Source organism: Scyliorhinus torazame, chromosome 14, assembly GCF_047496885.1.
Source record: "Scyliorhinus torazame isolate Kashiwa2021f chromosome 14, sScyTor2.1, whole genome shotgun sequence".
Lineage (NCBI taxonomy): Eukaryota > Metazoa > Chordata > Chondrichthyes > Carcharhiniformes > Scyliorhinidae > Scyliorhinus > Scyliorhinus torazame.
The window spans coordinates 56,521,934-56,545,995 of NC_092720.1; the positions used below are offsets into that span (position 1 = coordinate 56,521,934).

Below are 24,062 nucleotides of genomic sequence, written 5' to 3' on the forward strand. Positions count from 1 at the left end.
CCCACAGTCCAAAGATGTACAGGTTAGGTAAATTGGCCAAGATAAATTGCACTTAGTGTCCAAAAAGGTTAGGTGGGGTTACAGGCTTACTGGGTGGAGGCGTGGGCTTAAGGGGGGTGCTCTTTCCAGGGGCTGGTGCAGGCACGATGGGCTGAATGGCCTCCTTCTCCACTTTAAATTCTATGATTCTGTCTATGTAATCTGCTTTTAGTTACGTTGCTTGAAGGATGAATATTGGTCAGAACGTTGAAACAGAAACATCTGACTCCAGACTGACACCTGTAACAATATTGTAAACAACAGTCAACATTGATCTACTGGGGAAGATGCTACTTCAACAACCCTCTTGGAGTCTGTATGCACATTAACCAACCCTGCAATTTGTCGTAATTGACTTCTAGAAAATATTTGATAAAGTTCCACATGTAAAGCTATTAGATAAGTTCCAAGCTGTGGTTATTTAATATAATTCTTACTTATGGATAAAGAACATGTGATTCCAGGGTGCTTCAGTAGAAATATATGATCACATGCATCTCTAATTTACATTAGTGCCTTGAACCCAGAAATCCAAATTTCGATTAAGTTTTCGATTAATAATAATCTATATTAGTGTCACAAGTAGGCTTACATTAACACTGGAATGAAGTTACTGTGAGAAGCCCCTAGTCGCCACATTCTGACGCCTGTTCGGGTACACAGAGGGAGAATGCAGAATGTCCAATTCACCTAACAGCACGTCTTTCAGGACTTGTGGGAGCACCCGGAGGAAACCCATGCAGACATGGGGAGAACGTGCAGACTCCGCACAGATAGTGACCCAAGCCAGGAATTGAACCCGGGTCCCTGGCGCTATGAAGCAACAGTGCTAATCACTGTTCTACCGTGCTGCCCAATTGCAGTAGTGAAAGGACGAAAACCAGAAATTAAAAATGAGTTAAAAAAATAATTAAGCCAGCAGAACAAATGGCAGTTTGAAATTTAATACCTGCAAATGTAAAGTGGAGTCAGAAGGAAAAATGGGCAACTTAGTATTAAAATTCTTAAGGCTGAAGTTGAAAGAGCCCCAAGAGATTTATTGGTAGCACTGAATGTTTTTCAATATCCAAAATGATATCCGCAGTAGGCACATCCATTGTTGGAGCATAATACACTGGACACCATACCAATGAGGGCGTTAGTGTGCATGCTGAAAAACTGCTGTCAGTATGGTAAGCAGGCTGATCATTTTGGAGCTCTATGCTCCAGGTAAAATGCTCTCTTACTCTCATGCAGAGAAATATGCATTCAACATGGTAGCTAGAATTGGTTCAGTTTATTGGAGTTACAGCTAGTACAAATACATTCAGTCTGAGTATGAGAAATGCGAGTCTGAAACTAGAGTCTTAAACTTAAACAAAGCCAATTACAAGGGTATTATGGCAGAGTTGGTTAAAGAGGAATAGTAAAACAGATTAAACGTTTAGACAACAGAGAAGCAGTGGCAGATATTTAAGGGGATATTTCATAACTTTTAACAAAGATATCCTATAGAGAAAGGAAGACTAAGAGACGTTATACACCTTCCGTGGTTAACTGAAGATGTTACGGATGGTATCAAATCAAAAGAAAAGTAATAAAATGCTGCAAATATTAGTGGTAGCCAGAAGATTGGGAATACTTTAGAAACCAGCGAAGAATGGCTAAAAATATAGGGAGAAATTTGAGTATGAGAGAAAACTAGTAAGCAGTATAAAAAGAGACAGTAAAAGCTGGGAGAAGTATATAAAATAATTGTAGCCAAAATGAACATTGTTCTCCTAGAAGGTGAGACTGGAGAATTAATAATGAGAATCACATTATTTTGTATCTGACTTCACAGCAGAAGACACAAAAACATCCCAAGAAGTAGAAAATCAAGAGGAAAAAGGGAGGGAGGAACTTTTTAAAAACCACCATCACTAGAGAAAAAGCACTCAGAAAGCTAATGGTATTAAAGGTTGACAAGTTCCTGGACACAATGCACTGCATCCTAGGGTCTTCAAGAAAGTGGCTGCAGATGCTCTTCCTACTGCAGCATGATTATTTTGTTGCGTATGCTTGAAAATTTATTGAAGGTAACTAAGCCAGTTATAAAATGGGGAATAAAAACAGAAAATGCTAGAAATATCTGATAGGTCTGGCAGCATCCGATGTTCTCCTGAAAGGTCACAGATCTGAAACGTGAACTCTGTGGCACTTTCCACATTTAGGTGGCTCAGTGGTATCGTCGCTGGGCCCAGGGCAATGCTGTGGGGACCTGGATTCAAATCCCACCAGAGAAGATGGTGTACAAATCTGGAATTGAATCCCTGGCCTTACATGTTGCTTAGTTAATCATGAAAGGTGTATCCTTCTGTTAAACCATGAAACCATTGTCATTAAAAAAACATCTGGTTCACTAATGCCCCTTTAGGGAACAAAATCTGCTGTCCTTACTTGATCTGGCCTACATGTGACATAAGACCACAGCATTGTGGTTGACTATTAAATACCCTCTGAAATAGCCTAGCAAGCCACTCACTTCAAGGACAATTAGGGATAGGCAATAAATGCTGGAATTGACAGTGAAGCCCACATCCCATGAATGAATTTTTAAAAACTGGACAAGAGAGATCCTTTAAAATTGGAACTTAAATGTAAGCTCATGTCTGAGTTTCCCAAAAAGTAAACAGAGCCACGTCATTAACTTGAAAATAATTTGTTTCTACCTTTTGTTTTGTGAATATTTTTGTTTACACCAAGACAAGGATCTTTGAGGAATTAGTGACCTTGAAAGTGTCGGCAGCTAATTTAAGAGAGAGATACAAGCTTCATTAATCACCCTACAGCAACTATCTCCTTTGTGTACTTAGCATTGTCGGAGCCCGTTGCTCCTTGAAGATATTATGCTCAGTGGTCATTACTACTCAATATTTAAATTAAATTAATTCCATAAAATGAAAACAATATCTTCAGTAGTTTTTTTCCCTCAAAGGGAAACATTGAAATTTCCTTCATAAAATAAATCCTCAATTAGGGGCTTCAGATGGGTCAATGGGTAACATGTCAGGTTGAATCTCTGGCATCTCCCCGAAGCAACCTTGGGGTGATGCCATTAGCTTATGTTGTTGGGACATTGAAGAGAAATATGAAACAGGATTCCAGGTCTGTCAGAAAGCAGACATGCGGGCATCTGACAAGGACAGGACAGTGCTTAGCTGTGTTGCCAAATAACTTGCACACATTTATTCAATGGGATCACACATTAAGAATAGTCCCACCGGTATAATCTAACAAGTCATTTAGCACAATTTGTGGCCTTCAGGAACAGAGGGAAAAGAACTGGAAGGAAACAGACACCATCAACTTAAAATCCAACTTGGAGATATAGTCTAAATAGGGTTTGAATTAGTGTACAGGGATTGAATCATTTAAATTGTTTGCATTATTTCATTCAAAACAAGTAGGATAGTTCTCAGGGAATCTAAAGTATTCAGACACGCTTGTACAGCTGTTTCAATATGTATTTCTCTTGTTCATTTAAAAGGTAATGAAAATTTGCCACCCCACCCCTTTTTCTGAGAACAGATATTACGGTTAACTGCATTTTAATCAGTTGGCAACACTTTTGCCCCAAATCAGAAAGGTCCCACTGCATGCTTTAAGCACGTAATCTAGTGCAGTACTAAAGGAGTTGGAAATGACATCCTTCACATGAAATGCTAAATCTGCCTCATTTTGGTGGAAGCACATGCTCCTGAGGTCTTGCGGCACAGTGGTACTGTTCCTGACTTTGAGACAAAAGATCTGGGTTCAAGTCCCACTGCAAGACTTAATGGCCAAGGAAGGTAAGTTGAATTGGTCGAAGATAGGGTGGACCAAATTGGTGCCAACAGCAGAGGGTTCAAACCCTGTTCTGACTGGGGTAAATTTGGGACCACTCTCCTTGCCTATCTCGAGGTCATGTGAGTCAGGCCCCACTTTGTTGAGAGAACAGAAGAAGAAATTATCCTAAAGTACAATTCAGGCAGATCAGAATTCAACTCCTCTCTCCAAAGCTTTCAACAAAGAATGTCCCTCTAAAACTTTTCAAAATGTCTCTCTGCATTCCTTGACTCCACCCAGCAATTACCTCATCACCCCAAACTGAAAAATAAATGGGGTGGGAGTCTCCACTCCCGCACCGAAGTGCCCACACCGTCGTGAACGCCGTCGAGGTTCACGACGGCGCGAAACAGCCCCTATCCTGACCGATTCAGGGCCCAATAATGGGCTAGGAGCGGGGCCGCGTCATTTACACGCGGCAGGCCTTGTCGCCGCGTAAAGGCGGCGCCGCATACATGACGCGGCCGGCGGCGCATAACTGGCATCACCCGCGCATGGTTGCGTGGTTGCCGTCCTCTCTGAGTCCGCCCCGCAAGAAGATAGCAGACGGATCTTGCGGGGCTGCGGAAGAAAGGAGGTCCTCCTTCAGAGAGGACGGTCCGACGATCGATGGGCACCGATCGCAGGCCAGACCCCATTTGAGGTACCCCCCGGTGCAGGATCCCCCCTCCCCCCCCAGCGTTGCCGTGCTGTTCCCGACGGCAGCGACCAGGTGTGGACGGCGCCGGGGAACCCGCCAGGGGTGCCGGAGAATCACCATTTTGGGTGTCTCGGGCGATTCTCCGGCCTGCGCCGCGCGGAACTCGTCTGGGCCGTTCCCGTTGCTTGGGAGAATCGCGGGAGGGCGTCGGACCGGCGGGAAAATTTGGCGGCCCATGCGATTCTCCCAACCGGCGCGGGAGTGGAGAATCGCGCCCATGATCTCTGCAGCCTCCAAAGCACATTAACTCCCCAGGGACTTTCCCCAGTCAAACGACAGTCAATTAGCCCAGACTAAAAAACACATTCCATCGTCAATTTCACCTTCAAGCTGCTAAAAGCTCCCAGGACCTGCAAAACAGAATTTATTTAAAAAAACATGACCACTGCAGTCAAACATACTCTAACACCAAACTTTTAATCCTCAAGTTGCCCAATACTTAGAATCCAATATTCGTAAAGACTTCCAGTATTCACAACAGTTCAAAGTAATAATAAGGCACTATGTAATGCAAGTTCTTTTTCTTTAAAAAGTATTTTTATTCAATAAATTTTCAACAGTTTTACAATACAAAACAACCTCACAAAATACCCCCAGCCACCCCTAGCCGGCTGAACCTAGACTTTGTGAGGTGCACTACCTTAAGCTGTATCAGCCCCAACCTCGCACACAAAGTTGAGGCACTTACCCTTCGTAGCACCTCGCACCACAGACCCTCTTCTAGTACTATTCCCGACTCCTCCTCCCACTTCGTCTTAACCCCCAAGATATCTTGACATGTTATATAATCCTCAATTCTTCTTTCTACATCGGGCAAAATAATACATTTGAAAATTATTGATTTTATTCAGCCGTCATTATCATTAGCCATCTGTTCTGTGCCAGATTGCTTGTTCTCTAATTTCTAAATGAGCTCAAATTACTCAGTTATTGCCATAATTATATCAACATTTACAAATGCATTAATTAGATTGAAGAAATGCAATTGGGAATTAGGTTCTTTGTGCTTCAAAAGTGACTTCTTGGCTTTTCCAGCAGTGTAAGCAGACATCAATGACACAAATCAGGCAGGGTTATCAGATCTCTGTGCTGCACCATTATAACATAGTGACTTGGCTAATGGCTGACAAAACTCAGCATATATTTAAGCAAGGACTTAAAACACAGAGGCACAGAGGTATGATGTACATGCAATAACATATAACTCTTTTCCTCAACCAAACAACATTCATACAATAAGTTTCTCTTTCCCCTGTGACAGAGGAGTTTTGAATTTGCACTCATCTTGAAGATTTACATGCAGACCAATGCTATTGCGGCTGTAATATAGGAACGTGATTGTGGTTCCTGTTGCCAATTTATATCCTGCATTTCAAAATGTTAAATTTGAAATTTTTTATTTTTCTTTCTCTCATTTTGTTGTGAATGTGATCACTTATCAAGTTCTATAAGTCTTGAAAGCCCAGATAGCGAGTAACAGCAAGTTGTGTGATCTGGGAGACATGGGTGGGATTCTCCAATAATGGGGTTGTGGCCCCAGGCCGGCGTGAAAACCAGCACCAACCGCTCCGGCTTCAACGGCCCTCGAAAGCGAGGAATTCTCACCTTTCTAGGGGTGTTTCCTGCAGCTCCAGCCGGCGCCAAACGGCCCGCGCTATTTCCGGGGGGTTCCCTTCTCTGCGCCGGCCCCCGGGCAATATGGCGGCGCCCTACAGGGGCCCGGCGCGGTGTAAGGTAGGCCCCCACAGATCCAGCCCGCCCGCCAATCGGTAGGCCCCGATCGCGGGTCAGGCCACCGTGTCGGATCCCCCCCCTCCCAGGACGGACTCAGCACACTTACCTTCCCGGTCCTGCCGTGTGTGAGGTGAGTAATTCACGCCGGCGGGACTGGGCCAAATTCGTCGGCCCATCGGGGCCCGGAGAATCGCTGGGGTGGCCGCTGTCAACGGCCCCCGGCCGGCGCGACGGAAATCCCACTGGCGCCCGAAAAACAGCGCCGGAGAATAGGGAAGCAGGAGTCGGGGCTGGATTTGCGCCTCCCCCCGGGCATTCTCCGACCTGGCGCAGGGTCAGAGAATCCTGGCAACAACTATGCCCAGTCCTGCCCTCATTCTGCACCCACAGACGTTCCTCTAGGGTTCCTCTCGGTTTGTTTTTAGTGCTGATCCCGTGCAGAGTAATTCAAAAAATGATATTGTTCCGTAAACCGGTTCATCATCAAATCAGTATGGAATCCTGGCACACACTGCTCGTGCCCAGTGAGGTCAGCGGGAGGGTCTCATTAGCATAGTCCCAAAGAGCTCTGGGCACCGCTCGTGGCCCAGGAGGCAGCTAGATGGTCACAGGTTGACATCCGGCTCAGGCAGGGGAAAGCAATCTGTAATGTGCTCCTCTTGGCTCCACAATAAAGTAAAAACACATTTACGGTTATTTTTCAGATAGCATTCATTCACAGACCATCTTTGCAAAGGATCCCCTGAAATAGGTGTTGGGCCATTAACCTGTTTTTGTAGGGGGATTGATTTCAGGTATGCACTGTGGCTACCTTTGGATGAACACCAGCCAAAAGGCAGACAATACACTGCCAGTGTGGAATGAGTGGACACATCCACCACCACCCCCCCCCCCCCCCCGCCCACTTCACCATCACTGCTTTACACCTGTAAAGCAGATAGTGGCACCCAATCTTAGGCCAATATTTTTAAACTTAATTCTTAATACACTTTACTAGATTTGATACTTAGAAATTTATTTTGAACACTTTATAAAGCAAGGCAAGAAAAAGCTGTTAAAGCCAATTTTATTGCATCATGTTAGGTTATTTCTAATTAGGTTACCTTGACATATACTGCTCGATTGAAAATGACAGCTGTACCTTTTTTTAAAAATATGACAGCTGTATAGACGTTGGCGTTCTGAAGCAAGTGGAATGAGTAAAGGAGTTGAAACCACATTGATTGCCTATGATGCACTTTTATTTGCTGGGAAAGATTGGAAAAAGCTGTGTTATTCAGCCATGTTTCATTGGGGTAAGAATTGAATAGAATTTAATGCTAGCCACTGTTGGGTAAATATATTTTAAATGCTATCTGAATTATTCAGACTATCTACTGATGACAGCAGTAGAAAATGTCAAGCTTTCTCTAGTAACAGATTAATTTTAAGAGAGGGATGCTATAATTGCTATTGTTTTTTACCATTACAGTGAATATTCATATTTATTGCAATTAAAAACTCAAAGCATCATTTTATGAAGTACTAGCATTTTAATATATCTGTTAAACTCAAAAGCTGTCAAACATATATCTATATATATTAATTAGATAAAACTAAAAAACTGTTTATACTTGAATTGAATGGCTTAATCTTTGCCTTGTCATGACATCCTGGGCTGGTGTACAGTCAATTCCAGCCCCACTTGACCCAGAGTCGCAACGCAGGGGAAGTTAGATTTTATTTAAAATACCCGAGGTCCTTGGTTGAGCAGAATAAACTACAGACACCAGGGGCGAAATTCTCCTACCCGCCCCGCCACATTTCTGCGCCGACCGGCCGGCGGGAGTCTCCGTAACACCGGCCGGTCAATGGGGTTTCCCATTGTGGGGCAGCCCCACGCCGTCGGGAAACCCCCCGGTGCCGGCAAAACGGAGACTCCCGCCGGCGGAGAATGACGCCCCTGGTTTGGAACTTTAAAACACAAGTAATGTTTAAGTAAGTTATTTACAGTATTTGAATTAAACAGAAAATGTAACTGACTACTACCCCTTTTGAAATACCCTTTCTATCTCTTTCTCTCTCTCTCTATACACACACACAACACAGATGAGAAAGGGTGGTGGAAAGGGAAATAAAATATTAATAAAAATAAAAGGATAAGGGTCTTTGATGCACTGGATGGCTTTCAATCAATGTCTTTCTGAAGTTCAGGCTTTTCTTTTGGTACTTCCTTTTAGGCGTGAGATGGTTTTCTCTGACAAAGTTGTCTAGTTTCTCTGCAGACTCAGCATCATTTCAGGTTCACAACAAAGGCTGATTTCAGAACAATAGAGCAGTTATTTCACTTCAGCAAGCAGGAGAGAGTCAGAGAGAGACCATTCCTTTCACTTCCAAGGTCTAAATACTTCTGCCAAGTTCTCTCAGAAAGCACCACGCAGCAACCAATCGCTGACCGTTGTCAGGCAAAACACTGTCCCTGACCAACCCACCGGTTGCCAGTTAACCAATCTAACCAACTTCCTCCACAGCTGGTTCCTAAAATCCACTCTTTGCTGAAAAGTCTGGCTTCTCCTTTCCAAAATACAAAGCCCGAGAACACAATGTCCTGGCAAGCAGGCTGTTTCAGCTTTGAATCTTCTGCTTAAAAGCACATCCCGATTATGGGTCCATGGATCAAAATAATAAAATAAATGGGAACAAAAGAAATAAACAGGGAGGACTCTTATGTGCCTCCCCCCTTAGAGGTATGAAACATCAGTGCTCGGATGTTTCATCACAAGGTATGTGTCACAAACCACACATCCATTCATCCTTCCTTTCCCACTACACAAGTTCCCCAATCTTACATGTGCCACTGATCGGCTTTAAACTCGTGACAATGCATCAGCAATAATATTGTCCTTTCCAGATATATGCACATTTTGTACATTGAAAAGTTGCAATAATAAACTCCAATGGAATAATCTTGCATTCCAAGTTTTAAGCTTTTCCATAAACGCAAGCGGATTATGGTCAGTATAGACTAAGCTTTGCCTATTATCATGCCGAACAAAAACTTCAAAATGTTGAAGCAATGCTAAGGCTTGCTTCTCAATAGTGGAGCATTTTCTTTGGCACAGACTTAGTGAGTGGGATTCTCCAATCCCGCGGCAGAGTGTCCATGCCGTCGTAAACGCCGTCGCGTTTTACGACGGCGTGAATGGGCTACTCCCATGACTAATTCTGGCCCCTCCAGGGGGCCAGCACGGCGCTGGAGCGGTTCGCGTCGCTCCAGCTGCAGATCCCGCCGCGAACTGTGCGCCGCGGGATCCGCGCATGCGCAGTTGCACCGGCACCAACGAGGACATGCGCAGTGGCGCCAAGCACGCATACGCAGTGGCCTCCTTCAACGCGCTGGCCCCGACGCAACATGGCGCAGGACTATAGGAGTTGGCGCACAGGAAAGGAGGCCCCCAGTCACAGAGACCGGCCCGCTGATCGGTGAGCCCCGATCGTGGGCCAGGCCACATCGGAGGCTCCCCCCAGGGTCGGACCCCCCATCCCGCCCCAAAGGCCGCCACCTGACCCTTACACAGCGAGGTCCCGCCGGCCCAGAGCAGGTTAGAACGGCGTCAGCGGGACTCGGCTCTTTTTTTACGGCCGCTCGGCCCATCTGGGCCGGAGCATCATTGGGCCGGCCGCGCAGAGCGGCCTGCGACCGGCGTCGCGCCAACCGCGTCGGGGCGGCGTGGCGCGATTCGTGTGGCCCGCCGGCGATTCTCCGACCTGGCACGGGGTCGGAGAATTCCGCCCAGTTTCTTTGTAAAATATCCCACCGGTCTCTCTATCCCTGGCTCGTCATCCTGTAGTAACACGGCAGCACGGTAGAATAGTGGTTAGCACAGTTGCTTCACAGCTCCAGGGTCCCAGGTTCGATTCCCGGCTTGGGTAACTGTCTGTGCGGAGTCTGCACGTTCTCCCCGTGTTTGCTCCGGTTTCCTCCCACAGTCCAAAGATGTGCAGGTTAGGTGGATTGGCCATGATAAATTGCCCTTAGTGTCCAAAAGGTTAAGTGGGGTTACGGAGATAAGGTGGAGGTGTGGGGATAGGGTGGAGGTATGGGCTTAGGTAACGTGCTCTTTCCAAGGGCCGGTGCAGACTTGATGGGCTGAATGGCCTCCTTCTGCACTGTAAATTCTATGATATAACACTGCCCCATACCCAGGTCTTTGGAGTCCGTTGCCATTTTAAAGGGTTTGGAGAAATCAGTGGTGGATAACACTGGTTTGCTTACCAACATGGTAATTTTTCAAAAGTTGTTTGGCATTCTGTGGACCATATTATTTTTGCCTGCTTCTGTAACACATTAGTCAAACATACCCCTATGGTACTAAAGTTAGGTACAAATTTTCTATAGAACCCACACAAACCTAGGAAACTCAATCTCCCATTTCATTTTGGGAACACTTGGAGAGGCAAAGTTTGATCAGGGATAGTCAACATGGTTTTGTCAGAAGGAGGTCACGCCTACCAAATTTGATTGAATTTTTTCAGGAGGTGACCACATGTGTAGATGAGGGTAGTGCAGATTATGTAGCTTATATGGATTTCAGTAAAGCATTTGACAAGGTCCCACGTGAGAGACTTTTAAAGGAGGAAAATGCACAGGGTAATTTGAGAAGGTGGATTCAAAATTGGCTTCCTTGTAGTGATGACAGACGGCTGCTTTAGTGACTGGATGCCAGTGTCCAGTGGGGTACCACAGGGATCTGTGCTGGGTACCCCATTATTCATAATTTATATAAACTACGTAAATGCCAATGAGGATTAGTAGGTTTGGGGATGACACGAAGATTGGCCGGGTGGTTAACAGTGAGGTTGAGTATCTTTGGTTACAGGAAGATAAAGATGGGTTGATCAAATGGACAAATAAGTGGCAGATGGAATTTAACAATGAAAAGTGTGAAGTGATACACTTTAGAAGGAATAATTTGACAAGGAAGTATTCAATGAATGGCATGACACTAGGGAGTTCTGAGGAACAAAAGGACCTTGGAATGTTTGTCCAAACATCCCTGAAGGCAGAAGGGCAGGTTAATTGGGTAGTGAAAAGGGCATATGGGGCACTTGCCTTTATAAATCGAGACATAGATTACAAAAGCAGGGAGGTCATGTTGAAGTTCTACAGAACTTTGTTGAGGCCACAGCTGGAGTATTGTGTGCAGTTCTGGTCGCCACATTACAGGAGGGATGTGATTGCATTGGAGGGAGTGCAGAGGCGATTCACTGGGATGTTGCCTGAAACATTTAGGTTATGAAGAGAGGGTGTTTGGCTTGGGTTGTTTTCATTGGAGCAGAGAAGATCGAGGGGCGGACTGATCGAAGTGTACAAGATTATGAGGGGCATGGACAGGGCGGATAGGGAGTTGCTGTTCACCTTTGTTGAAGGGTCAATCACGGGGGGGGGTAGGGGGCATGTTTTAATAATAATAATCTTTATTGTCACATGTAGGCTTACATTAACACTGCAATGAAGTTGCTGTGAAAATCCCCTGGTTGCCACATTCCGGCGCCTGTTCGGGTACACAGAGGGAGAATTCAGAATGTCCAATTCACCAACAGCACATCTTTCGGGACTTGTGGGAGGACACCGGAGGAAACCCATGCAGACATGTGGAGAACATGCAGACTCTGCACAGAGAGTGACCCAAGCCGGAATCGGACCCGGGTACCTGGCGCTGTGAAGCAATAGTGCTAACCACTCTGCTACCGTGCAACCCTAGGTGAGGGGCTGGAGGTTTTGGGGGGGGAGGTTGTGAGGAAATCTCTTTTACACAGAGGGTAGTGATGGTCTGGAATGCACTGCCTAGGAGGTGCATAACATTCAAAGCTATGGGCCAAGTGCTGGTAAATAGGACTAGATAGGTAGGTAGGTGCAGATTTGATCGGCCGAAGGGCTTCTTCTGCACTGTGTGATTCTGTGATTCTCTGAAATATAGCAACACCCTTACCCTGGCTATTCTGCATTTCTTTCTCTCTCCCAATTACCCTTTTCAAAAATATGGGGGTGACAGTTTTAAATTTATGGATCAGCTTATAATCATCAGCCGGTGTAATGGTTATCTACCTTTCGTCTTCAACATGGGTTCTTATCACCGGAAGTAGTACATTTTTTAATTCTTCCAAGAGAATCAGTATTCTCAGAGATTCATTTGTAGTTTTAACTCCCAATGATTATACTCACCTATTAAAATTGTTCTGTTTAACCCTTTCAAATTCAACATAAGTCTGTCCCGGCTGTTTCCTTAAATTTCGAAACGTTTGCCTATATGCCTCCGGAACTAATTCATATTAGTTTGTATTAATTCATATTGGGGCCCCAATTCATATTGGGGCCTCACAGTGGTTAACGTTGCTGCCTCACAATGCTAGGGCCCCGGGTTCAATTCCGACCTCGGGTGACTGTCTGTGTGGAGTTTGCACTTTCTCCCTCTGTCTGTGTGGGTTTCCTCCGGGTGCTCCGGTTTCTTCCCACAATCCAAAGATATGCAGATCAGGTGGATTGGCCATTCCAAAATGCCCCTTAGAGTCCAAACGTTTAGGTGGGGTTACTGGGTTACGGGATAGCCTGGGGGTGTGGGCCTAGGTAGGATAGTTGGCGCAGACCCAATGGGCTGAATGACCTCCTGCACCGTAGAGATTCTATATGCACCCAGAATAGTCTTTTTTACCTTGTAATCCTTTAAAAAAAAAATTTATAAATCTAGAGTGCCCAATTAATGTTTTCAATTAAGGGGCAATTAGGGCTAATCCGCCTAACCTGCAGATCTTTTGGGTTGTGGGGGTAAGACCCATGCAAACACGGGAAGAATGTGCAAACTCCCCACAAACAGTGACGCGGGGCCGGGATCAGACCCGGGTCTACAGTTCCGTGAGACAGCAATTGTAACCACTGCGCCTCTGTGACGCCCACCCACATCAACTTTCCGCATTTCAATTTTTTTTTCATATGCTCTTTCCTCATCTTTTTCCTGCATCTCCAACTCTCTTTCTAGCACGTCCATTTTTTAAAATTCCCTCTCATGCTCAAGCTGCAATCAAATTCTCTCCAGATGGGTTTCCCCACCAGAAAGTGGTTCTGATTCTACACTAGCTGGAGTACTTGCTTGTGGGCTCTCCTATGTTTCTAACAGACCCAAGCATTCAACTAATACATCATATATCTCTACCCTCTTAGCCTTAACCAGCACCTCTACTTTTAATACACTTGCCAATTCAATTAACTTCTCTTTTTGAAGCCCTTGTAAATAAATCAAAGACAAGTCCTCCAACTGAAAGGTACTAGCAGCTTTCAAAGCCATCCTGTTGTGCTGTCACAAACCTGGTGCCTCTTTAATATATACTGTACCCCAAATTGTCGCTGTTGCCCATTTCAAAGATCCCGGACGAGCCCCCAAAGTATGTCCCAACTCCCTGGGCGAGTCCGCGGTCAATTCCAGCCCCACTTGACCCAGAACCGCAATATTGGTGAAATTAGATTCTATTTATATTATCCGAGGTCCTTGATTGAGCCCAATAAATTACAATCACCAGGTTTATAATTTTAAAACACAAGTAACCTTTTATTATGTACAGTATAATTAAACGGGCAAAAAATGTAACTGATTATTTACTACCTTTCTCTCTCCCCCTTTCTAACTTGCCCTACTCTCTTCTCTCTCTCTAGATATATATATATATATATATATGCACACACACAAACACACAGACAAACAACAGAGGGGAAAGGGAAAGAAAATATTAACAAAAATAAAAGGTTAAGAATCTTTGATAAATTGGAATGACTTCCAGTCAATTTCTTTCTGAAGTTCACACTTTCATAGAATCTCTACTGCGCAGAAAGAGGCCATTTGGCCCATCCAGCTTACACCAATCCTTTAAAAGATTAGCATAGCCAATCTACCTAACCACGTTTTGTTTTGGCACTTCTTCCTTCTAGGGTTGAGATGGTTTTTTCTGGCAAGGTTGGCTACTTTCTCGACAAACTCAGCATCATTTCAGATTCACAGCAAAGGATTTGTCAGGCACTCTGCTTTCAGAACAATAGAGCAGTTCTTTCACTTAAGCAAGCAGGAGAGCGAAATATAGAGAGAGTTCCTTTCACTTCCAAGGTCTAAACACTTCTGCCATGTTCTCTCAGAGAACATCACGCAAGAACTAATTACTGACTGTCATCAGACAGAATACTGTCCCTGGCCAACACGTCAGTTGCCAGTTAACCAATCGCACCAACTCTTTCCAAAGCTGGTTCCCAAGATCCACCTGGTGCTGAAGAATCTAGCTTCGCCTTTCCAAAATGCAAAGCCTGGGAACGCAATGTCCTGATAAGCAGGCTGTTTCAACTTTGAACCTTCTGCTCAAAGACACATCCTGATTATGGATCCACAGACCAAAATAATAAAAAAGAAATGGGAACAAAGGAAATAAACAGGAAGGCTTCTCATATCGTCGAACACCAAATTAGACATGCTGTGCAAATATTTTCTTCTTGCGTGAAAAGTAATCATTACATGTTGCAAATTATACTGTGACCCTACAGGGGAAAGTGATGCAACGGGTGCCATTGCAGGCTCTTTGTATGGCATTCTCTATGGATTTGACAATATTCCTATGAGCCTTTATCAGAACCTGGAGTTCAGAGGCCATCTAGAACAGCTGGGGAGGCAGCTGTATGAGGTTGCTAGCACAGACAGGTAAGTCCACCCAATATAGAAATCATTCAAAGTCTAGAATTACAGTCCAATTAAAAATACTTTAGCTGCACAAATGTTGCAAAATTTGCACACTGATTTTCAGCAACTTTAGCAGATAAAGTTACTAGCCTGCCTTCAGATGGGGTACTTTCTGCATGTTACTTACATAAAGTAACATTTGTCCCCATACAAATATTTTCACCTTTCTCCAGGGATGCCCAATCTATTATTCAAAAATGGGAAAAAAACTATCTGAAGGAAGATAGTACCATGTAGAAAATGATTATTAATATAGAAAGGCATAACACACTAATAAATCAATATTCACAAATATCTAACAACCCTGTGGATTCTCTTGCTGATACATTGATTACATTACTGGATATCATACTCATGGTGTTTTCCGTAATGTTTATTATAAAAATCCTGCTTAATATCCAAATAATTTTGCCCCCCCCCCCCCCCCCCAAAAAAAAACCTTTTATCTGCAGTTACTAATAGGACAACCTTTTTTTGCTCTACTTTCCATGCATATTTTCCTGAAATGTAATTTATTAACTGGTTATTTGGGCTTAATTTTTGCCGTTTTTCATTTGTTGACATTTAGCTGATCAATTGCTAATTTCAATAATGTGCAGTTAAACAGCACCTTTACTGTTGCAAACCTTCATTTTTTTTTGAGCAGGAGAATGCGTGGATGCAAACCTTTTATGGAAGAACTAACAGAGATAATTGAAGGCTTGATATAGGCTTTAAAGGTAGAACAAAAGTATCTGGGGAAGCTTTGTAGATTATTAAAGAGAAGGACCAAGATGGTAAGAGGAGGGATACATGGGAGTCCAGAATAACAGGATTGAATATTATGGAAGAGAATTAAAGATGGAGAAAGTTGCATGAGGTGTGATGGGAACTCTTTTCAACAATATTCAAGTTCTGTGCTACAAAGCAACTGTAGGTATAGAACTCTTCTGTTTATAGCTCCAAACTTTGATTCTCTTGCAGATCTTTGTGTCTCAGTTCAGATCATACCCAAGGCGATGAGTCTATAGACGTGCATCCAGTTGCCAGGACGTTTGTGTGCAAGCGCACAACTGATGAAATCAACAATCTGATCAATTACATAGCTCAGCTGGAAAAGGTAAAGAATGCGAACACCAAAAAGTCTGTAGACCTAACGAATGAATTGACTACAGCACAAGTCGGCACAAAAGCAAAATCACCTGAAACCGAAGGAAAACCGAGGCCTACTAAATTTCAGCTTCTGCAGTCAAGGTACACAAAAATCGGTCTTCAAAGTAAACTGGAGAAACTACAGCCTCCTGAGCCAAAGGAAAAAAATGTTTCAGAACAATGCAACACTGCTGCAGTTCCTCAGAGCACTGGAGTCAACTTCTCCACAATGGACAAACAAGAAGCCATCTTTACTGAAGGGCATAGTCCTACTAGCTCAATGGTTAAACAAAAATGTGAACCTATAGATAGTAAAATGGATGTTAGCGTTCTTGAAAAACCACGGGCCGAAAACGATATCACAACTCTATGTCACGCTCCTGCACAAACCCATGGTCTGAATCCCAAATTTCCCACCATAGACAATAGACACACGGGCTTGCAGCAGGCTATTGACTCGATAATTCAACAAATTCCAGTTGATAAAAAGATAGATGCTGCTCTTCGACAATCAGGTGCTGAAAATGGTACCACGTCTCTTCGTCCAAATGCACTACAACAGGTGGGGAAGCAAACATTTCATACAGATAAAGCCAATGATACATGTTCAGAGACTGCCAGTGAAGTTGATATGCATATACAACTAGGTTCTCAGACTAAAAACAAAGGAATTACTTTGGATGAACCAGTTGTGCAAATGGTCACTGAAATGTTATATCCAGCTACAGAATTCCAAGCTAGCTATCAAATAAATAATTTGGCAGAATCTAGTAGGACCGGTAATGATGTTGGTAAAAATGATGTGAAAAATGTAAATTTTGCAGAAAATGTCAACAAGACATTTCCTTTACGAGAAACGGTTGGAGACTCTCCATTATGTCTTTCCAAAGTAAGTCCTTCTGGTATAAACAATATCCATGAAAATAACTTCCAGATACCCAAGTACATCCGAGAAGGCTCAACACCTGTAATGGGAGACACCAGAATTATTGGCCTTCCCCAAATCATGACTAATGAAGGACTGCCACAATGCATTGAAGATTCTGTATTTATGACAGATAACACAGAGGAAAATCCAACTCAAACAGGGAAGGAAAATACAGAGAAAACAACAAAATCACTACGCAAAAGCCCAGAATTACTCTCTGACACATGCGAGGTGCAAACATTAAAAGAAATTCTACAAAAATCAGTACCTGCTCTCACGACTGAAACTGTAACTTTGCCAAACAATGAATTGCACAGAATAAAACAGTGCGAGGAGCAGAATAAATACACTCTCCATCAGTCTGATGACCTGATAATTGCAGCTGAACAGCACGGTGTCAAACCAAGGGAACAACCTCTACAGATATCAAAGGAAAATGTGGAGAAAACGATTACACAAACAAAAAGCTCCAAACCGTCCGTCAACTTGTGTGAAAAGCAAACCCTGAAAGAAATTGCACAGAAATCAGAACCTGCGACGCCTCCTAAAATTCCAAACCACACGAAAGACGAGGACTACTGTCAAAATAATGACAATTTAAATCATTCTGGAGAATTGGTCAACGCCACTAATCAGCTTACAGTTGTGCTGCAGGAACAACCTCAGCAAATACAGAAGGGAAATACAGAAGCTAACTCACAGGCCAGAAGCTCACAGTCATTCACTGGCTCATGTGATAAGCAAAAGCTGGAGACAATTTCGCAAAAATCAGAGTTGGCTATCTCTACTAAAATCCACATTCTCCCAGAAAATCAATCTCAAGAAAAGAAACAGGATAATGATCACCACAAATACACTCGCTATAAGCTGAGTGACTCAGTTAACTCAGATGGACAACCCACAGTCGTGCAAGAGGAACGGCCCCAAGAAATACCAGAGGAAGTTGCAGAGGCAACAAACATTTCACAAACTAAGGGCCCCGGGTCATACAAAAAGAAAGAGCTAGAAGAGAGTCCACAAAAATTACAGCCTTCTATCACTGCTGAAATTCTGCCACCCCCATGCGATGAATTGTTTGAAATAAAAGATGATTATCAACACAGTGACATGTTCAATCAACCTAAGCGTTTAGTTAATGTAGCTAAATGTGGAACATTAGAAGAACATCCTCCTGCCATTGATCAGGTTCCCAAAACCGAGGCTGCTCCCTCAACACAGAACACATGTCCAGGCAACACCACTTTTAACAAAAGTAAACCGTGGAAATACAAGGCATATAGTTATGCTGACCCTTCAGTGGTTTCAAAATCGAACCGTAGAGTACTCATGAGGGCCACTGATGTGATGAAGTTTTCTTCAGTACCCACAAGCTTTGATTCCTGCTAAATATGTCAGACTGTAAGACAAAGGGTGACATAATTTCTGGAATGTGAAAGTTTGTTCATATCTGAGTGAAGTTGTTTTATGTGATATCTCCAGAAACTGCAAAGTCAGTCTTTGATTTTAAACAGTACTTAAATTACATTTATGCAGCATTAGTTGCTTGTTTTAAATAGTGTTTTGTGACTCTCAGCTGGATCCCGAAGGCCTCATTCCAGTGCTACAGTTAAAGGAGCATTATTTTCATCCAATAACATCCACCACGCCTGTTCAAGAGGACAGACATGACACGATAGCCCAAATTACCAAGGGATAGATTGGTCAGTCATTTGCAGATGAAAACGATCACTCTTTTATTCATTTTCAGAGACTTGCCAAATTATTTTTCACCAAGTTACTGACTGTCTAAGGCAACCATTTGAGTACCTCAGTGCTAAACTTTAAAAATTAATTTCAAAATATAATGCAGCAAAATCAGAAATTATTTGATTTCCCAGTGCTTATAATATTTTCAAGAGGAGAAAAGACTTTTGTTGCTTTACATCTTGAAATTGCTTTACATCTTGAAATTAATTTGGCTACTTTTTTCTGCAGCAAAGTAATATGTTAATGATGTTATTATGTTACTTTTGTTAATCAGTTACTATTACCCTCACTTAAGTGGCACAAAGCATGTAAAAGCATAAACCCGTAAACTCTTAGCATTCCAATAATAACAAATATAATTATTAACATAAGTGACCCACACATTTAAAAAACGGCACGATCAGGTTAGTCATGATTTTATTGAATGGTGTAGCAAGGCCGAATGGCCCATCCTGCTTCTATTTCTTGCATTCTAGTGTGCAATAATTATTTAATAATAATAATCTTTATTAGTGTCACAAGGAGACTTACTTTAACACTGCAATAAAGTTACTGTGAAAACGCCCAAGTCAACAAGCTATGGCACCTGTTCGGGTATGCTGAGGGAGAATTCAGAATTACCTTTACAATTCACCTTACAAGCATGTCTTTCGGGACTTGTGGGAGGAAACCGGAGCACCCGGAGGAAACCCACGCAAACACAGGGAGAATGTGCAGTCTCTTCACAGACAGTGACCCAAGCCTGGAATCAAACCCAGGTCCCTGGTGCTGAGAAGCAACAGTGCTAACCACTGTGCTGCCCTATACTGTTATTAGTCACAAGTTATGAAATACTTAAATGGGGTGTGGTCAAATCCAGAGTAAAAGTTGTTGGGCGCGATTCTCCGAGACCGCGCCGGTTGGGAGAATCGCCGGCCGTGCCATTATATTGCGCGACGCTGGTCCGACGCTGTCCCGCCATTCTCCCAACCGACGAGAACGGCCCCGTTGAGTTCTGCGCTGTGCCAGCAGGAGAATCGCCCGAGACACTCACAACGGTGATTCTCTGGTACCCCCTCTATTCTCCGGCTGGATGGACCCAGTGGCCGCTCCGACACGACAGTTTCCCGCCGGCACCGTCCACGCCTGGTCGCTGCCGGCGGGAACTGTGTGGGAACGCTGGGGGGTGGACTGTGGGTAGTGGGGGGGGGGCTCCGATGGGGACTGGCCCACGATCGGGGCCCACTGATTGGCGGGCCGACCTCTCTAAAGAGCACCTCCTTTCCTCCGCCGCCCTGCAAGATCCATCCGCCATCTTCTTGCGGGGCGGCCTCGGGGAGCACGGCAACCGCGCATGCGCGGGTTGGCGCCGGGTGACTTCATTTACGCGACGCCGGCCGTGTCATGTACACGGCACCAAGGCCCAGCACGCGTAAAATACGCGACCCCGCTCCTAGGCCCCGGGGGCGGGAGAATAGGGGGATGGGAGCGGGCTCCGCGCCGGAGTGAAACTTTGGGAGAATCGGGCCCGTTCTTCCTGTAACTTCGTGTTACATCTCTCCTAATAGATTTCCATCCCTGAAACCGCCCAACTCAAAGAAGCATATTTCATTCCTGCACCTCTTTGTAGCCTTCAGCATGGTTGGCCATACCATCCTTTCTTCCATTGTGTAGCTGAATAGAATTGCCCTAATTTGGTTCCAGTCTTAGCAATTCAATTCACTGGAGCATCTCCAATGGTGGCTTCTCTTACAGTCCCGATATGTTTTTATGCGCTATGTAACCTCCTGCAGCACTCCAATTTCCCAAGAATTCTGTATTCCCCCAACTCGCCCCTCTCATGCATCCGCCACTCACTTCTTTCTGCCAGTGGCAGCCGTGATTTCAGGTGTCTAGATGCTAAACTCTGGAATTCTTTTCCTAAATCTCATAACTTCTTTCCTGACACCACTTCCAATAGCTCCTTGCTTGGTTCAGTGTCATACCTGACTGCTTCCATGAAATGTCTTGAGATTTTATTTTCTACATTGAAGTGTCTGCTTTAAATGTATGGTGATGTAAAGCCATTTACTTGATGACCTTCCAGAAATGACCTTGCATTTGCCAGGGACAAGTTCCTGAACTAAAATCCGCAGTGCAACAAGGGAAAGTTGCAGGAGGCCACCTCAAAAAATGCTTTGTTTGTAGTAATGGGAATATTACAGCTAGCAAAAGAACTGTGTAAGAATGTGACTGTATCTCATACTTCACTTCATTCTGTAGCAATGTTTATGTTGGAAGATCTTTTTCTAAATTTTCAAAATTGTAATTAATTTCAGAGGGATTGCTGGTTTTGATATTTGTAAAAACAAAGATGCATTTCTTACCTTTTAATAGCTGATCAAGGTCAAATAAATAGTAAACGGCAAAGGATTACATTAAAAGATAAAAACTTTTGTGGTCAATGCCCGTTTTTCTCTTCATGAGTGTTGATCAACCCATTGTATTTCCACTGAACTAATGGATTGGGAGGAGCTCCAATAGGAGCAGTCAAACAGAAATGGGAGGAACTGGGGGCAGGGTTGGGAGGGGGGGGGGGGCGGGGGGAAGATAATGGAGGCTGGGATGTGGGAGGAGGCCCTGAGGAGGGTGAATGCATCCTATATGTGTGCAAGACTTGGCCGTATCCAGTTTAAGGTCGTTCACTGGACGCACACGACGGTGGCTAGGATAAGTAGGTTCTTTGAGAGGGTAGAGGACAGATGTGGGCGGTGTGCGCGGAGGCCCGCGAACATGTCCGAAACTGAAGGGGTTGTGGCAGGTGTTCGTGGACATAATGTCCAAGGTGTTGAGGGTGAAGGTGGTCCCGAGTCCAGAAGTGGCGACATTTGGAGTGTCGGGGTGTTAGAGGCCGATGCCTTGGCCTTTGCCTGCCTGATAATCCAGAGATGGAATTTGCTTGGGTGGAGAGACCCGTAGCCACCAAAATCAAGGTTATGGGTAAGCGACCTGGCGGAGTTCCTGAGATTGGAAAAAAATCAAACTTGTCTTGAGCAGGTCGGTCGATGGGTTTGCCTGGAGGTGAGGTGGAAGCCATTCATAGACTTCTTCGAGGATTGAGGCCAGCAGAGGGAGGGGTGAAAGATAAAGGGGTTAAAATGGGGAAGGCAGGACAGTAGGAGGGGAAGGACAGGGGAGTTTGGGTGTTGATTAGCTTGGGTGTTGTTTGTTCTTGCTCTTGTTTATGTATTTACTGTTTATATAAATGCCTTAATAAAAATATTATTAAAAAAATATTTTCACTGTTTCCCATTTTTATGATTACATTCATGCATATTACCGGGCAGCACGGTAACCTTGTGGATAGCACAATTGCTTCACAGCTCCAGGGTCCCAGGTTCGATTCCAGCTTGGGTCACTGTCTGTGCGGAGTCTGCACGTCCTCCCCGTGTGTGCGTGGGTTTCCTCCGGGTGCTCCGGTTTCCTCCCACAGTCCAAAGATGTGCAGGTTAGGTGGATTGGCCATGATAAATTGCCCTTAGTGTCCAAAATTGCCCTTAGTGTTGGGTGGGGTTACTGGGTTGTGGGGATAGGGTGGCGGTGTTGACCTTGGGTAGGGTGCTCTTTCCAAGAGCCAGTGCAGACTCGATGGGCCGAATAGCCTCCTTCTGCACTGTAAATTCTATGATAATCTATGATATTATCTTCTATTGTCAGAGTCACAATTAGAAGTTCTTGTAGAAAAGAGTAATTTGTGTTGGTATTCATTTATTGTTGGCAATACAAATTTTCATTCTCTCCTACCCCTTTTGATGCTTCATGTATTTTTAAAAAATGAAACCTCCAAAGTTATTTATATCTGAGTCTGGTTAGTGTTACCATTTCCACTCCTCTTCCTTGCCTCATTGTAGAATGCATTTTGCAAAAGACCTGATACAGAAGTATCATGGAGATTGGTGACACATCTGTGCACAAAACAGCTGACTGATGAATTGAAACTCTTCTCTGCTTGTTGCAACTTCCTGCCTTTTGGCTGTCTCCATCTCTTTGGTTGTGGCTTGTTGCAATCAAGAGTAGAGGGAGCCGAATTCTGCAACTAAAAGCTACACTTGATCTTGGAATGCCTAACACTCATAGTGGATGCCTAAAATAGAATGTGAGACTAACACCTTCATGTTGATCCTTAAATACTTGAGGTGGGTGTCAACAGAATCCACTAAAAACAATTCCAAACATCCCTGTGCTATTTATACAGCTCTGATTCAACTAATTATGTAGCATTTATACAGTTATAGGTGCACTGCAGAAACAGCTGAATATTTAAGGAAGTGAAACAGCCAAAAGAATGCATATTTATGTATTAACTCAGAGTGCTGGAGGAAATTGAAGTGAAGTGGCATTTGTGTCACTAGGTGAAAAATAGTAACAAATAGCCGAGTGGTTCCAACAGACAACATTGATTGAAGGCAAAGAGATGACATCTTTAAAATACTGGTCTACACTGTTGACTGAAGTTTAGTTTATCACAGAATTTCTGATGGAAACACATATGTCTTAGTCTTGAATAAAGATGGTTATAAGAATGATTATGTATTTAATTTTACTTTATAAGTACCCAGTAAGGCCATTATCACTTCTTCAAAATTAGGTCCAATTGTCATCTGGTAGATGGTCAGGGCAAATGAAATTGGCATTAGCTAACATTTTGTCATACGGCACACAGTGGCGACCTGCAATTAGTCGTTAGTGCTTTGGACTATGAAAGGGGGTGGCAGGGGAAATTCAGGTACAGTTTCTAATTCAAATGGTCATGTAGTAATCCTTGTTGGAAGCATGTTTGTGGATGCTTCACAGGAAGAGAATTAAATCTCAATTAGAATGCCCCCCCCACAAGATCACACTTGGCTGATGCCAATACCATCAGGACTCTCACATAAGCAATGGTGAAGCACTGGAACGTGACTAGGGTCTGGAGAATTGCACTTCAGCAATGAGTCAATGTCTTCAGGTGTAGAGAGGAAAGGGAGGCAATTTATACAGAAAGCTGACAAAACAGAAAGAATGTAAAGAGAAAGTTAAATGATTTAACACAAAAGCAATGATCAATGGATGCTTTGTAACAGCACTAATGTAAAAGCCCCATTTTGATTCTGTTCTGCAGTCCAGGTTATTAATTGGTTTGTTGCACCACTTTAGAAGATATTACTTTGTACAAATTTTGGATATA

At 43.8% G+C, this 24,062-nt stretch overlaps 1 protein-coding gene across 1 annotated transcript in view; it reads left to right on the forward strand.

The window, feature by feature from the left end:
* LOC140389747 (uncharacterized) overlaps positions 1-20,030 on the forward strand; it is a 53,737-nt gene extending 33,707 nt beyond the window's left edge. Inside the window, exons 6-8 of the mRNA XM_072474215.1 lie at positions 7,482-7,614; positions 14,880-15,033; positions 16,036-20,030. Of these exons, the coding sequence (XP_072330316.1) occupies positions 7,482-7,614; positions 14,880-15,033; positions 16,036-18,517 (2,769 nt within the window). The 3' untranslated portion in view covers positions 18,518-20,030. The remainder of the gene's footprint in view (positions 1-7,481; positions 7,615-14,879; positions 15,034-16,035) is intronic.
* Positions 20,031-24,062: the final 4,032 nt, after the last annotated feature.